The 14821-nt window shown below is 31.4% G+C and overlaps 1 protein-coding gene across 2 annotated transcripts; it reads left to right on the forward strand.

The window, feature by feature from the left end:
- Positions 1–3413: 3413 nt before the first annotated feature.
- On the forward strand, positions 3414–13818 carry NT1 (Neurotrophin 1). 2 transcript variants are annotated; one of them, XM_018513212.1, is made up of 10 exons: positions 3414–3740; positions 6534–6698; positions 7417–7716; positions 10345–10453; positions 10528–10651; positions 11219–11365; positions 11668–11826; positions 12488–12825; positions 12898–13171; positions 13374–13818. In XM_018513212.1, exons 1-10 carry the CDS (start codon positions 3708–3710, stop codon positions 13600–13602), a joined length of 1878 nt encoding a protein of 625 aa, XP_018368714.1. In that variant the 5' UTR covers positions 3414–3707; the 3' UTR covers positions 13603–13818. The 2 variants fall into 2 exon arrangements, with proteins under 2 accessions (XP_018368714.1, XP_018368715.1); XM_018513213.1 differs by having other exon boundaries at positions 6534–6677.
- Positions 13819–14821: the final 1003 nt, after the last annotated feature.

Raw genomic sequence — 14821 nt, forward strand, 5'->3', positions numbered from 1 at the left:
AAGAGTTGTGACTATAATTGCATGGTAAAATAATTATGAATAGCAGCTCCATTTTTATAATTATTGCCATTAATAATATTTATATAATGTTAATAATTATTATATGTAATAATAATTATATTTATATAATTTTATATACAAAAATATAGTTGGCACAAAAATGATTATAATTTATAGTTATTCTTTATAATTTTGTATCTAACTATATATATACTTTTTATATATTTTTTATATAAGACTATAAAATTATACTAACTATTACTAACATAACTATATTTATAGCTAATGACAGCAGTAATAAAAATAAAGCTTCTAACCATAATTATTTTATCGTGCAATTACAGTCGCAAGTATCAAACATTTTTCTCTCAGTGTATCGTATTATTAGCTGGGTAACTTTATATCACCTTTTTATCATGATAATATTATTACATTTTTATCCGATTATCTTAATGCTCTTGTGAAAGTATAATACTCAACTATTAAATTTCAACTATTAAAAAACAAAGTAACAATCTCGAATATATCACTGGTGATAAAACATATTAAAGGCCTCGTTTCCTAGAACGCGTGTTTATTTTTTTTATTTCATTTTATTTCTTTATTTCATAATACTCATCCTCTCATGAAAGTAGGTTGGTAATTCTTAATGTCGGAAAATTATGCTTTATTCGCGACTTCTCTGAAACAATTTATCGCGCACCAGATAAACGTCTACTAACAGTGGCGTTGCTTATCGTATGCCGCTGTGGTAACATTTAACACGTTGCTAACTGAAGACAGTAAGTACTGCCTATCGTACAATGAAATATCATTTGAGCGTAGCGTAAAACTACCGCTTTCACCCCTTCCTCTGTCATCAAACAGCTGTTATTAGAAACGAAATGCGGAGTTTGATGGGGAAACTGAAGTTCGAATAGTATAAAGCTGCGGCGAATTTCGGACACAGTGTTGTTTCCGCGGAAAAGAAAGTCATTGACGTAAAAGGTTTTAAGCCGTAAATCATTTCCCGTTATTTTACAATAAATTGCTCTCACCACAAATGAAAACAGAAGCGTCGTGATTTTTGGAAATTTTTTGGTATTATCTATAATTTTTTCGTGACTGATAATATTCATAATATTTAATGTTTGAATTATAAAGTTATTTAAAAAGATATACCAAAAAAACTATTTTGCTGAAGCGTATAAAAATTTAGCTAAATATAAATTTGAAAATAATTTTGATAATTCAACGAAATTATTTTCGGATCTGTATTTAAACTTTTAGATATGTATTTCAGCAAAAAATAAAATTTCTGTTCTTTCTGTGCATACAAATTAATATTTTAAAATTAATATTAATTTTGTTAAATAATAACACTGTGTTATAATCTGTTTCTGACCATCTAAATAGTGATTCTTACGTATCTTTAGTTACTACAAAGAATATAAGAGTTCCATTATTCACAAATTTTGCATGTAACATTTATGTAAATTTTATTTTAGCTGTAGCAGCAAAATTTCGATTTTATAAAAATGAGATATTAACAAAGCGCTAATAATAATCATAATGCAAAATATAATTATCGAAAGTGTTTTCTTACTTTACGATTCTTGCTTATCTTAAGGCGATCTTATCACGCCTTTAAACATGACTTGCGTCGAAATTGACGTAAATATTGCAGTACATGCAAAATAACACTTTCGCCGTTTACTTTTTTATGGGTATTACATAGATCACTTGATATTACAGTGCTTTGTGCGCTTTCCAAGCAATTTTCTGTTGCTCTAAGGCGAGAAAGTTTACGATTGCATGGTATTTCTAGCAGCAAATGCGCTATTATACAATTCTTAATTTACAAGCCTTAATCGCCAAATTATTTAATTCCACAAATAAGGTTAATCAATCGTAAATTAATTACTTGTCAATGAAGTTTTTTTGACATCGTCGTTTTTGGAAGTTGCCACGATGAATATGTCAAGAGCAATAAAGCGCATAATCGATATTTCATCGTAAAAAATATCAGGCATAAAAATTGAGCAACTTTCTCTAAACATTCATACACTATTAATCGCGCTATCAGAAGACAGCAATTATAGAGAAAATAACTGTATCTTTTAATTCATTATGGTATTTAACGCCGATTAATTTCTTTCGACGATAAGCCATTTTCTAAACGAGACGAGTACCTAAGTAGCTAGCCAAGCATAACATTTTATAATAACAAAAAGAGTGTTTTCGAAAGCGCGCTGAACCACGAGTTGAATCATGCGTGAAAATTCAAATAACCTTCGAGTAACAAGTAAAAGTGTCTGGTCTTTCTCCGTCTAGCGCAATTTTACATTTCTCAAAATTATTTTAGGCAATTCTTTATGTATCTCTTTACAAGAATACTGAATCTAGGATTAATTGATTAGAAAAATATTTGAAAAGTATATTGATATTTCAACTTTAATTTACTATTTATATGAATTAAAGGAAGGTCGCCCAAAATTTATGATAAAAAATCCAGACTTTCTATCGATATATGGGTTGCTGAAGACATTCTGTCCGTAGATCTGTAGAGTCACCTGCTTCACGCACGCGACAAAAAGATTGTTGTGATGAATTGCGAAGAAAAACTTTCTCAAGACAATAGAGTGTCACATGAAAAGTACAAGATTCGGAACAGTAATCACAGACAGAACAGTATGTTGCCCACCTGTTAAGCCGATAGGTACAGCAATAACATGCACGGTGTCCTATACGTTTTCTCGTACTTCCTTTAATTTTTTACCAGTTTAAATTTAATCCTTTCAGAAAAAAATTAAAAGACTTTTAAAATTTTTTCAATACTCTTATATTTCATATTTTTAATTATTTAATTAACAATTAATTAATGTTATTTTATAATTAATATACAATATTTATTTTATTAATGTAATACCTTTAATTTAAATATTTTTATATAACGTATAAAAAAGATTTATTACATTTTGTTGAAACAAAATTTGTTTTAAATTAAATAAAGTTTTTATTCCTGAGAGAAATTTTCAGCTTTTTTTATACGGAAGTTGTCGACATCTTTTAAGGACGAAATTTAAATTAATGAGAAAATAATTAGACAGAAGAAAGTGCGGTGAACCTGAAACTCATTGTAAATCGTGGAGTATAAGAATACGATGCTGCCTGTAATCTATTGACCGAGAGTAAAGCCTTGCTCTCTCGCACGGATGGAGAGGAGGAGCTCAGCTGGCCGACTTCTTCCTTCTCTCCGATACGACACGCTTATCCACCAACCCGACGACCGTCCAGTTTTCTCGGTCACGGCTGCACGAGGGGGAGATCCCGTGTTCCTACATTATCCCCACGTGGACCACGCGGGGAGGCCCTTCGTCTTCTACCACCACGAGAGAGCTGACGTTTCGCGCCAGTTCAAAGAGCAGATTGGCAGCAAGTGGATTTGACTAACGAACATCGGCACCGAGAGATCTTTCTCGAAGGAGGTCGTTCATATCTGAGTTTGATTTGTTTTTGAGAAGGTTCCGCAAGCATAACCTGCAGAAATACACGATATTTGTGAAGAAAATACTTTGGTTTAGTGTTTAATGATATTGTTCTATGATAGTGTTGAGAGATTGATAAATATATATATATATAATTGCAGTGGTAGTGACAGTGAAATCCGGGATTGCAAATCGGTTGATACTAAAACTGTTAATGAGTAGTCTTAGTGGTTTGTTAGGATGAGAATTGGACAGTCGTGCTGGGTGCTGCTGGTAAGATCAATTTTTTCTTTCAGCGATATATTGAATTTTAATTTCTGTAACTATTTAAAAATAGTGAAATTTCTTGTGCTTTTCTAACTCTTAATTATCCCCGTTAAATAATCCTTTAATATTTTTAGATTTTTAGATTTTTAATCTATCGTGCTATCTAATCGTGCAATAATTATTCAAACGAATACGCAAGGAACTTTAATAATAACTATAATAATTTTTATGTAAACCATATTTACATTTTTTTTTCTTTTTTTAAAGTAGCATATTTAAGCCAATGAGATAATTACAAGGTTATTAAAGATAATTTAAAAATGAGATAATTAAAAGAATAATTACAGTGTACAATCATTAGTATTCCTTTATCAATGACTGCATTTAAGATAATTAATCTTTTAACTGTATTTAAAAAAATAAAAAATAATTAATTGTATTAATTGTCGAATTCAAAGAAAGTTTTATTTGCTATTTTGCTGAATGAATGAAGTTTCTGATTCCTTTAGTTTCTTGACCGTATGATGTCAGTTTACCTGGTCCAAAAGTGGAACAACCTTTGTCGCGACCTTGATCCAGCCGCTCTCTGGAATGAGGAAAAGTAATAGATGCTTCGCACATGCACTGGAATACCGAGTTCGCTCTCGCGCGAGAATTTGCGAAAGGCTCTTCATCAATGCGATAAATATGGAAACTGACTCGAAATACCCGTCAAGAAACGCAGTCACGCGATTCTGCTCATTGCCGAAGAACCTATTGAATATCAGTGAAATCGTTTGTTCATGTCGACGATTATATATATTGGGTCATTGCGATTATAAAATGATCGGCAAAATAGGTCTTTAATCTTAATAGGTCTTTAATCTTAAAAGAGGCATGTAAGATCATATTATAACAAAAAAAGAACGTTAACTTAATTAAATTTCTCTTATATTTTTATTTTTACATCAAGAAAAAAATGTTTGATATATTTGTAACTGTAATTGTATGATAAAATAATTACGGTTAGTAGATCCATATTTGTTATTATTTCTATAATATTAGTAATAATATTATATATAACATATAGTAATTATATTTATATTAATAATTCAAAAAGTGTAGTATAATTGGTCTAGAAAATGATTATAATTTATAAAAATAGAATTGCTTCCATAATTATTTTACCACGCAGTTATACTCACAAATACCAAACGCTTTTCTTTTAATGTCTGGCCAAATTCTTTATTCTCCAATAATAAGTGAGAGCAAAGGATAACTGAATCTTTGATAAAGATAAAAAATAATCGATTTCTCTTTCTTTCTCGTACAATTTCTAACTTTTACAAATTTGCTTACAAACACTGTTCAGTTTCACACACATTTCACCAAAGTAAAAAGAAATACATTTTTAATAACTGAATAATAGTTGAGGCATTCTTCATGTTAAAGCTGAGAAGTGGGTTCTCTTAGAGTTAAAGGCGTATATTGCATCGCGTGCATTATATGGTTAATACATTCTCATGTGCGTGCATTGTTGCATCCTACATTTACTGCTCGATCGTATTTTAGCGAAACTAAGTTGCCTTTATTAGAGTATCGAGAAGAGATACTCTCGAACATACGAAATGATTTTGTTCCATTAAACCACAATAAGAAATTACTAAACGTTAATGTTAAGAATATCCGGTCCAACCTATTAACACTGATGAAACTTAAGCACCAATAAATTTAATATCGCACCTACTCATTAATACGTCAAGTATAAATCTAGTGTTCACAATTAATGACTAGCTTTCAATATATTATTTCTCATTCATAATAATTAACTCGTTTAGTTGAAAATAATTAAATTGGAGAATAAATTCATCAAATATAGGTTCAATTACAGGTTGTTGAGAGTCAACTTCAATAAAACTGACGGTTATTTACTTTCACTGAAAATTCAAGTCTTTTGACGCACAAAAAATGATATACATATAAATTACATATATTGAAGTTATCAAGTCAAGTCTTATATTTATCGAGGCATGAAATCTGCATAATACTTTCGCGACGGTATGTTAAGAAGCTTCTTTTTCGACGATTGCATAAAATCGCAATGCGATCTCTTGCATCCTGCGAAAGCTCATTGTAGCCACTGCGTTTCCGGTGCAATGAACGTAAACTTCGCAGCTGACACGTTTCTCCGGACGGGCTTCCTCCTCGCGAAAAAAAGAAGAGGAAAGATCTCTTACGCGATAATCGGTCCACGCTCTTGGCAAACAAGAGAGATACGTGTAACGTAATTTACGCTTCCTTGCAGTTCACTCGCGGCTATGTATAGCGGCTTTGCACGCTCGTTACGATTGTTCTTTCCGGAAGTTGCATTTTATTGTCTCCCGGCGTTGAACCATACACGCCGTTTTCACTCGCGATTCAATTAAATCGGCGTCTCGCGCGCGACGTCCACTAATTATATATATTAAAGTTAATTAACATTCTACTTAATTCGCTTATGAAAATTTATATTTTGATTCGCATCAACCGCGTCTTCCTAGATAACTGTGTTAATTATAATTTACCGTATTAATAAGATTTAGATAACATCCTCTTAATACTTCTGACAAATTAATTAGGCAGATAGAGACGTAATAATGCATAATGTAATCCTAGAGTTATTAATGCGCTGCATATAATGCTTAAAGAGGTGTAATTATTAAATTATCTACTAATATTATCAACGGTAATTAAGAAAAATGTATCGTAACACGCGGCGTGCAATCTTTTATTTAATAATATTAAGTGAATTAAGTTTTATATATATATTTTATTTTCTAGGCAGTCGTGCTACTGTCCCCAATCCATGCCGAAAAGAAGAACACCGACAATGTCGATAAGGCCGATGATGGCGAGAAAACTCAGGAGAAGATATCAGCGTCTCTCAAGCTCGCCGATGAGGACGTCAAAAACAGGACGAGTAAAGTACGAGGAGTAGTGGCATCCGTGAGTGGGCACGTTTTCATGGAGGACTTTCGAATGACATTCATCTAATATTGCTTCTTTATTTTTTATAAAATATGGATTGTAAAGAAGAAAAAACATAAAAGTCTATATATGAAAAAAATTCATGGCACTTAAAGCCTAACAGATTACTGATTTATAAAATAGATATTATATTTGATTAAATAAATGAATAGTGAGAGAGATACATTATAATATTATAAATTATTTTATCTAAATCTTCATAAGATTAATCGATAAAGTAAGACAAGGTAACTGTCTTTCTTTATCGATTAATCTTACGAAGATTTAAATAAAATGTATCCTAGTAGCCAATACATGCATGTATACATTTATATGTATATATATATATACACATATATGAAACGGTTTAATAAGGTCACTATTTATATTTACATACAGTACAATTAACTTTACGGAATACATTTTTTTTTCAAAAAAATCGATCTTCTCAAACAACAACAGTGATTTTAAATCGATTTCTTTATAAAAAATTGCTTCTTTTTTTAACAAAAAGGATTATTTTAAAACGATCTGTTTGCAAAAAATCTCTTTTTAGTGAATCGATTCGGAGATCGCACATCTATACTTTTTTGAGTGTAAATAGATCATATTGGGTACAGTTACCTTATTATTTAGATACATATCTGTAGTCATTGGCTTTACGAAAGTAAAATACTAATTCTCCTTATTTTTGTAGGTAATGAAGACACCGGAGAAGCGGGAACAAATCGGCGAGGTAATACCAATAATACGTAGCATGTCGCAGTCACAAAAGCTGGCAATGGCAACTCTAATCTCCACTAGAATATCCAATAACGACACGACCTCTTCGCCACTTGAGGAAGTCCAGTCTCTTCTCGGCGGAAACAGAGAAAATGCGAGCAGGGATTTGATGCTGCCGATCAGCATGGACATAGCGAAGATCATATCCAACGATTCCGACTCCGAGGAAAGCGAAGAGGAGGACGAGGACGTGATACCCGAGGTGTTACCTGAAGTGAGTAAAAGCGCGTACAGATAAAAGAATAATATTATCTTTATGTAGTGCACGTGATCACGCACATATGATCTATCGTGTCGACTTTTTCCTACCATCGGAGAACGGTAGAAAGTCGGAGTTTGACGTGTCCACTTTGTCGTAAATTTCAGCGAGATTTATCCTACCGGTTAATAAATATGTATATTTTTCCTGGCAAAATGCTTACAAATATCGGCTTTTATTTATGTATATATATATATATATATATATATATGCAGTCACTAATAGATTCGAGCTTTACAACGATTTCTAAACTATCGAGTTGAATTATCTATGGGATAAATCTGTAGATTACTTTTATGCGGATCCTAGATTGATGCATTATTTTTACTTCCAACTAAATCAAATCTTAATTGAACACTCTTATATTATGATTGTTACATAATTATTTTAATTATTTTAAATATATTAAAAATTATTTTATTCACACACGGAAAGAACGGTTATGTTGAAGTATCTAAAAATTTGGCTAGATACAGATCTAAAAATTTTGTTAAACTGTCATAATTATACAGGACTCAAACTGATTCTAAAATATCCGAATTTTTTACAGTATCGCAACGTTATATTTGAATCTCCTACATAATTATTTTAATATTCCGACAAAATTAATTTCAGATCTGCATCCAGTTTTTTAACATTTCAGTAAAATTGTTTTATTCGTAATATAAATAAATTTAAGAGGCTTCTTTTTTCAAAGCAATAATATAAAAACAAGAAATATAATATCTGAAAATAATATTTAATAATAAAAAAGCCAAAATGTTCTATAATAAAAAGAGAGCAAGAAAAGCTCATACTTATTTTTATTTCTATATCACTATTTCATTTACTTTTTGTACATATTTAAAAAATTATTATGCAACATCATCATGCATATATTTTATAAGAATTTAATCTTGTGATTAGTTTCTTCTCGCAAGTTTCGTTGAATTTACTTCCGGCTTATGTCATATGGTTTAAAGGAATAACATTCGTCGAATCTTCATTCAGCTTAGATTGCGACATTCTTGGATTTAGAATGGACGCATCGTACGGTTTCACTTGTATCGAGCGGCCTTTAAACAGCGCCTTTTATGCAAGTACTTTCACGTGTTCGACATATTTTATTGCGACGACTCGTCGCAAGGACCATCTCTTGAATCTCGTGAGCGATGGTGTCGCGGTTACTATATACCACCAGATATATCACGCCAGAGAACGACTTTCCATTCCGGACATTAATTAGCGAGCAATTTGAACAGATATAGACGAATGTTGATTTATTCTGCGTGGGAATAGATAAGCGGTATTACAGCTATTTTTTCTGAAAGCTCTATAGAGAGTGATTGAAATTAGATAAAAGTTCAATTTTTAAAGTGTAGAACCGCTTCAATATTTTGTCCCAAAGATAATCTACGACGCATTTATTTATTTAAGCAAGATAGAATTATGTATTATATTTAATTCAAGATACTATAAAAAATAAAGGTGCAACATATTTTCAATCTGTGATGATTTTAAACGCGCGATACGTGGAGCACACTCGGTGCAAATAATATTCCTGAAGCATACTTAGGTAAACGATCATTAAGGTCAATGCACACGGACAATACTTGTAGGCGTTTATAATTACAGAGAATACACCGCAAATTTAATGTTCGCACGTCAAATTGCGATTCTAAATTTATTATACATCGTTAGAATTAATAAACGACAAATTCGATCATGTTTATTATAATTAACATCAGCAGAAAAAGGAGACAGAATTTAACTTTAAAAATATCTCTAACGACTAAATATCCTCGTTATTGTATTAAAACAATGTAATAAAGTGTTAAAGGAATAAAAGATGAGGAAAATATAATGGACTAGAATTTCAATAATGCAATTTTAATATGTTAATTTGATATTAACATTAATGTAGCAAGATAAGTTTTTATTTAACGAAGTCTTTCTCAATCATGATTTTGTATGACTAAATTATTAAAAATGAAAACAAAAACATAAAGAAATCAAAGTAACGGAGTTAAAATCAATACAAAGTAAAAATATAAATTAAACATCGTTAAGGTTATAAAAGTAAAGTGTATAATTAACGATTGATTGAGTACTACAATTATATTAATTCTCTTTATTATATTGAACAACATGTTAAAGTGAAAGTCTTCCTCTCTTTCGTATCAAATAAAAATTTTTTGATGTGTTACAAATATTTTTTAAATCTGATAATATAAGAATAAAGTAGCGTTTTCAATCTTTTTTAATTTGTGGCACTTTAAATAACCATCCTAAATCGAGGAACATTATTAAACGCATACGTTTTAATGAGCAGCATAGATCTTTTATGAGATGCCGCTAATATGCCATTCAAAAGTAAGTAGTAATGTTCTAAAGTTTCAGTTTTTAATTGAATAAAAATATAACGCTGAATATGCAAAGTAATAAAAAGAGAATAACGATCAATAAACGAGCAATAATGGATGTTTTACTAAAAAATATGTTAACATAATTTATTCAACCAATAAAATATGTATATGGAAAACGATAATAAATGATAATATTAATTTTGTAAAAATTTGTATAAACAAGTTTTGTAAATTGCAGGCTCAAGAGCTGCGTTTAGTTAGATCGCAAGAGCGACGGCGGCCTATAATCGTTAAACCAATACGACCCAAGAGGCCGTCTCTTCCAAACAGAAGGAACGTTTACACAGGTCAGTTTTTCCACGATAATCAACAATTTTGAATCGCAAAAATGACATAAAATGATCGTTAATGATTTTCCTAGGTTTATCGAGGCCGCCCGTAATGCGGCCAACTAAACGGCCGAACGATCCGAAGAGGAGGCCCACGGAAAACGAATGCACTTTCTTCACGAAGACGGTGTGTCTCGAGGCCAACGATTATCCACAGTGAGTCTGCCCTGAACTTTCGTTTCGGCATTGAATTAATGACGAACATTGTTACGCGGCGATTTGCATACGACCGAGATTAAAATCGCCCGGCCCGTCTTAATTGGCAGGCCGACGATTTTCACTTTCCGCATCTCCCCTTCTCAAGAGTATTAAAATAACTGCGATCTGCGAATTGTAGAGATAAATAAAATATTGATCGTATATGGCACAGAAGTTTAATTAATAAAATTCAAAATTTTTTTTATTACAGAATTTTAAAAAATTTAAATTCTTAATAAGACAAAGTACATTATTATATAGATTTCTTGAAATTGTTTTTTAAATTCGTTAATTATTTTTTTACAAATAGGTAATTTGCACAAACCGACTTATTATGGAGCCATGTATTGAACAATTGCAATACCATTTTGTTGATATTTTCTGCTGAATTCCTTTAAAATTTTCATTCATTCCTAGTCTTTCAAATAAGTACAAAATAAACATAAAAGAAATTTTTCGTGTTGGAGAAAATATGCTATTATTCGCTTTCACGAAAAAGCATTAATAACTGCCTTAACTTTCTAGCGAGGCGATAATAAGAAGTTTAAGGTCCAATAAGGAAATGGTATCGGCATTGTTGACCGATTATAAAGCGCAAGACGGAAGCGCGGAAGAAAAATTGCCAAGCGCCCTACCATTGGAGAACAGATACGAGAACAATGAGATTAAAAGGTAATTGAAATTTCCATATTTCTATTTCTCTTAAAAATTACCAAGTTTTTATTTTAGAATATTAATTTAATTTTAAATTTCTATTGACTTTAAATAAATAAAAATGATGCGCGTATATGTATAATAGAAACATGTAAAAATTATTTTCTTGCGCGTTTTATATACTTCAACAAATTTGATAAAAATAAATTATAAATATAAGGCAAGAGAAGTTAAGATAAAAAATTAAATAACTAAAAATTATAATTTTTTACAATTTAATAAAAATCTCTTTTATTACTTATTACATTTTTTGCTTTCAGACGATCTGACAATCCCTTCGACAACGTAGAGGAGGGTTTTACCTGTCCATCAACTGTCAAATATGCTCGCCCGCAATTAGCAAGAGCTGCTTCCGGAGCATGGAAGTATATAATAAACACAGGTGAACACACTCAGACGATACGACTGGAGAAATGTTCGTAAGTATGGTAACCAATATATTGTAAATTTTATTTGAAAAGAGAGTAATTTATTTGGATATTAATTTTGTAAATTTATGTAATATTCCATTTAAAGAGACTAAATAAAAGGTATCAGAGTTACGAAATATTTGCCTGTTATAATTAACGTTAAAGTTAATATATATGATTTCTTCTTATGACGTTGTATTACTGAAAAAAGTTATACATATATTGCATAAATTTGTAATGTCAAATTATATTTAATTTAAGTCATTTTTAATCATTCCTACAAGTCGCCACTTAATATGTCGTTAATTTAATTAAAACAATGGAATTAAACACTTTACTCAAAAAATGTATTATATTTAATTAAAAATTAGTTTATTATTTATAAATGTACCTAATAATTTGGACATTGTTTACTTTAAAACTAAGTAATTTAACTACAGAAATGAGTGTGGATTAATTAAATGTGATTGTTTCTTTAATTATATGATTTAAAATGTATTAAAAAATATATACATTTTGACATGGAAGTTAAAAATAAAACGTTATTTAATTCAAAGAATTAATTTAAATTTACTTTTTAATACTTAACAGTATATAATAATTTTATTTTTAATATGTGTTTTTTTTTATTTTTTAACAATATTTAATAATATTTAATATTTTTTTACAGCAATCCACAGTCAAGTTGCTCGTTCATCTCAGAAAACTATCGTTCCTCCTGCGTGCAAATCTATAACTATCACAGATTGCTGACCTGGGACCAGAAACTGGGACTCCACATGGACATATTCAAAGTGCCGACCTGTTGCAGCTGTCACGTACACGGTTACGCCGAGATCTTCCCGCCGCATCAAAAGGATCCCCCGACGAAGCCCAAGGAGTCATTCCCGGGCGCCGATTTCGCGTCGATCAACGACCAGAAGGACGATTTTCAGGATCTCAACAAGCCTGTCGTCCTCAATCATATTACCAAGTATACTCCCAGCATAAACTTCGACTCCAGCCACGGTACTTTAACTCAGAATCATTCGCCATCGCCTACATTGAATGACCTCAGCGAATATGTCTCGTTTTCTTCAGTGTCCAGCAACAAGAACCCGGTGTTGGAGATCAACCCGACGAGTAGACCCAGCTTTACTCTGCCTGGTAGCAGAACTAGGCCGAAGAAGCCCTCACCGATCCCGCGGCCGTACGACAAATTGCCGCAACAGCATGCGCCCAACACGCGAGCACCGGGTTACAAAGGACCATTGACCAAGAGCAGCAGGCCCAACCGACACAACAGGCCACCTTACAGACGAGAATCCACCGTTCACGAAGATTACACGGAGACTTCTCGTAATACGACCAGTCGGTGAGTAACGTGCAACACTTTTACCTTACTAGTTTAGTATTTTTTAAATTTTATAAAACATTTTTATATAAGAGAAATAATCTTTGTCAGATTATGATATCTAGATTTGATAGGGAAATAATCCAGATTATGACTTCTATTAATTAATGTTACAATTAAAATTTAGTAGAAATCCTTGAAGCTATTAGGAATCATTTTTCAGATACAGTCAGCCGTACGATCAGGATGTGGATGCAACGTCGAGACTGCAAAACGGAGGCTTTGACGACGAGTACCAGGAACCGCAAAGGAGAATCAACTATAACTACCACCCAATCATAGACTTTTTTAAGCCGGAGGCTTCCATGTTGAAATCCGCAGAACCGCAACTCGTCACCCAGTCGGCACCGGTCCAAAGTGACAACAACGCGTGGAAGCCAATGATATCTTAAATCCTAGTGTTCTTCCTTCGGAGTACCTGACATCCTACTTTAATGAAGATTCCAAATCACGTATTTCACGAAATTCGCGTTTCTTACATTGATATCTACGATCGTGAGAGAATAATATTTCCTAGAGAAAAATACAGCGTCCTGTGCGGTAACATGTTCATTGTTTATGTGCCTCTAAGACTTTTATGTTGGATTCAAACAAAAGAAGAAAGAATCCAAAATTTAATTAAAATTGTAAGTGAAGACTAGCCTACATTTAATTTAACATCTTACAAGGCACTTTGTATTATTATATAATTTTTAATAGATACTTTATCTAATTAGTTTTCCTTTACTGCCTAATTAGGTTATACAAAGATATAGTAAGTGTGACGAGTAAATTTTTATTTAAATATTACTTGAAGATTCTTCGTATATTAATAGTGAAAAGACATCAAAATATGTAGATGTTGTATTATGGCCAAAATGGGTAGATGCAATGATTGTTTCACTTTTTTCGGACATTCGGATACGTTCGTCTCGATCTAATATTTATTAATTGTTACCTCTTTCTATTTATAATTATTATAAATAGAGAGAATTATTTATAAATTATATTTAAGGAGTTTACGATATATGATCGTATTTTGTATCACCAATAAAGTATTCTTAGATCGTTCTTTTTTAATCTTAACACCTATTTATAGTTGTTTGAGCTGATTCAATTGTAATTCAAAATTAGATCGACGAGAATTAATTAATTAAGAGAAATAATCCTATTTTCGGTCAAAGCGAACCATATGCTAGGATAATTGAATTCGTTCAATTTTTTACAATAATTAATCGCGGATATATATTGAAAAATTTTTATTTTATGCCAAATCTAAAAGAGATTCTAACCCAACCGCATCTTTATAGAAATGGAGAAAGCTAAATTTCTCGTAGTTATATGTTTTGTAAAAACTTTTCTACAAGGTTTGCTTACTAGCAAAGTAGAAACAGGAAAGAATTAAGTCTGTTTTATTGTTGTCGTGGCTTGATTTCTGTTATGCCCAATTTCTTCATTTCTAGGTAACTTTATCCAGGAGATATCTCCCAGGTTATAATGGATAAAGTTATTCGCAACTTATGTGGATATGAAGAAATTGGGGTATTAATCCTTTTTAGAATTAAAAAAAATTTATCTGAAAGAGAGAGAGAGAGAGAGAGAGAGAGAGAGAGAGAGAGAGAATATATAAGT

This window comes from Trachymyrmex cornetzi, unplaced genomic scaffold, assembly GCF_001594075.2.
Source record: "Trachymyrmex cornetzi isolate Tcor2-1 unplaced genomic scaffold, Tcor1.1 scaffold454, whole genome shotgun sequence".
NCBI lineage: Eukaryota > Metazoa > Arthropoda > Insecta > Hymenoptera > Formicidae > Trachymyrmex > Trachymyrmex cornetzi.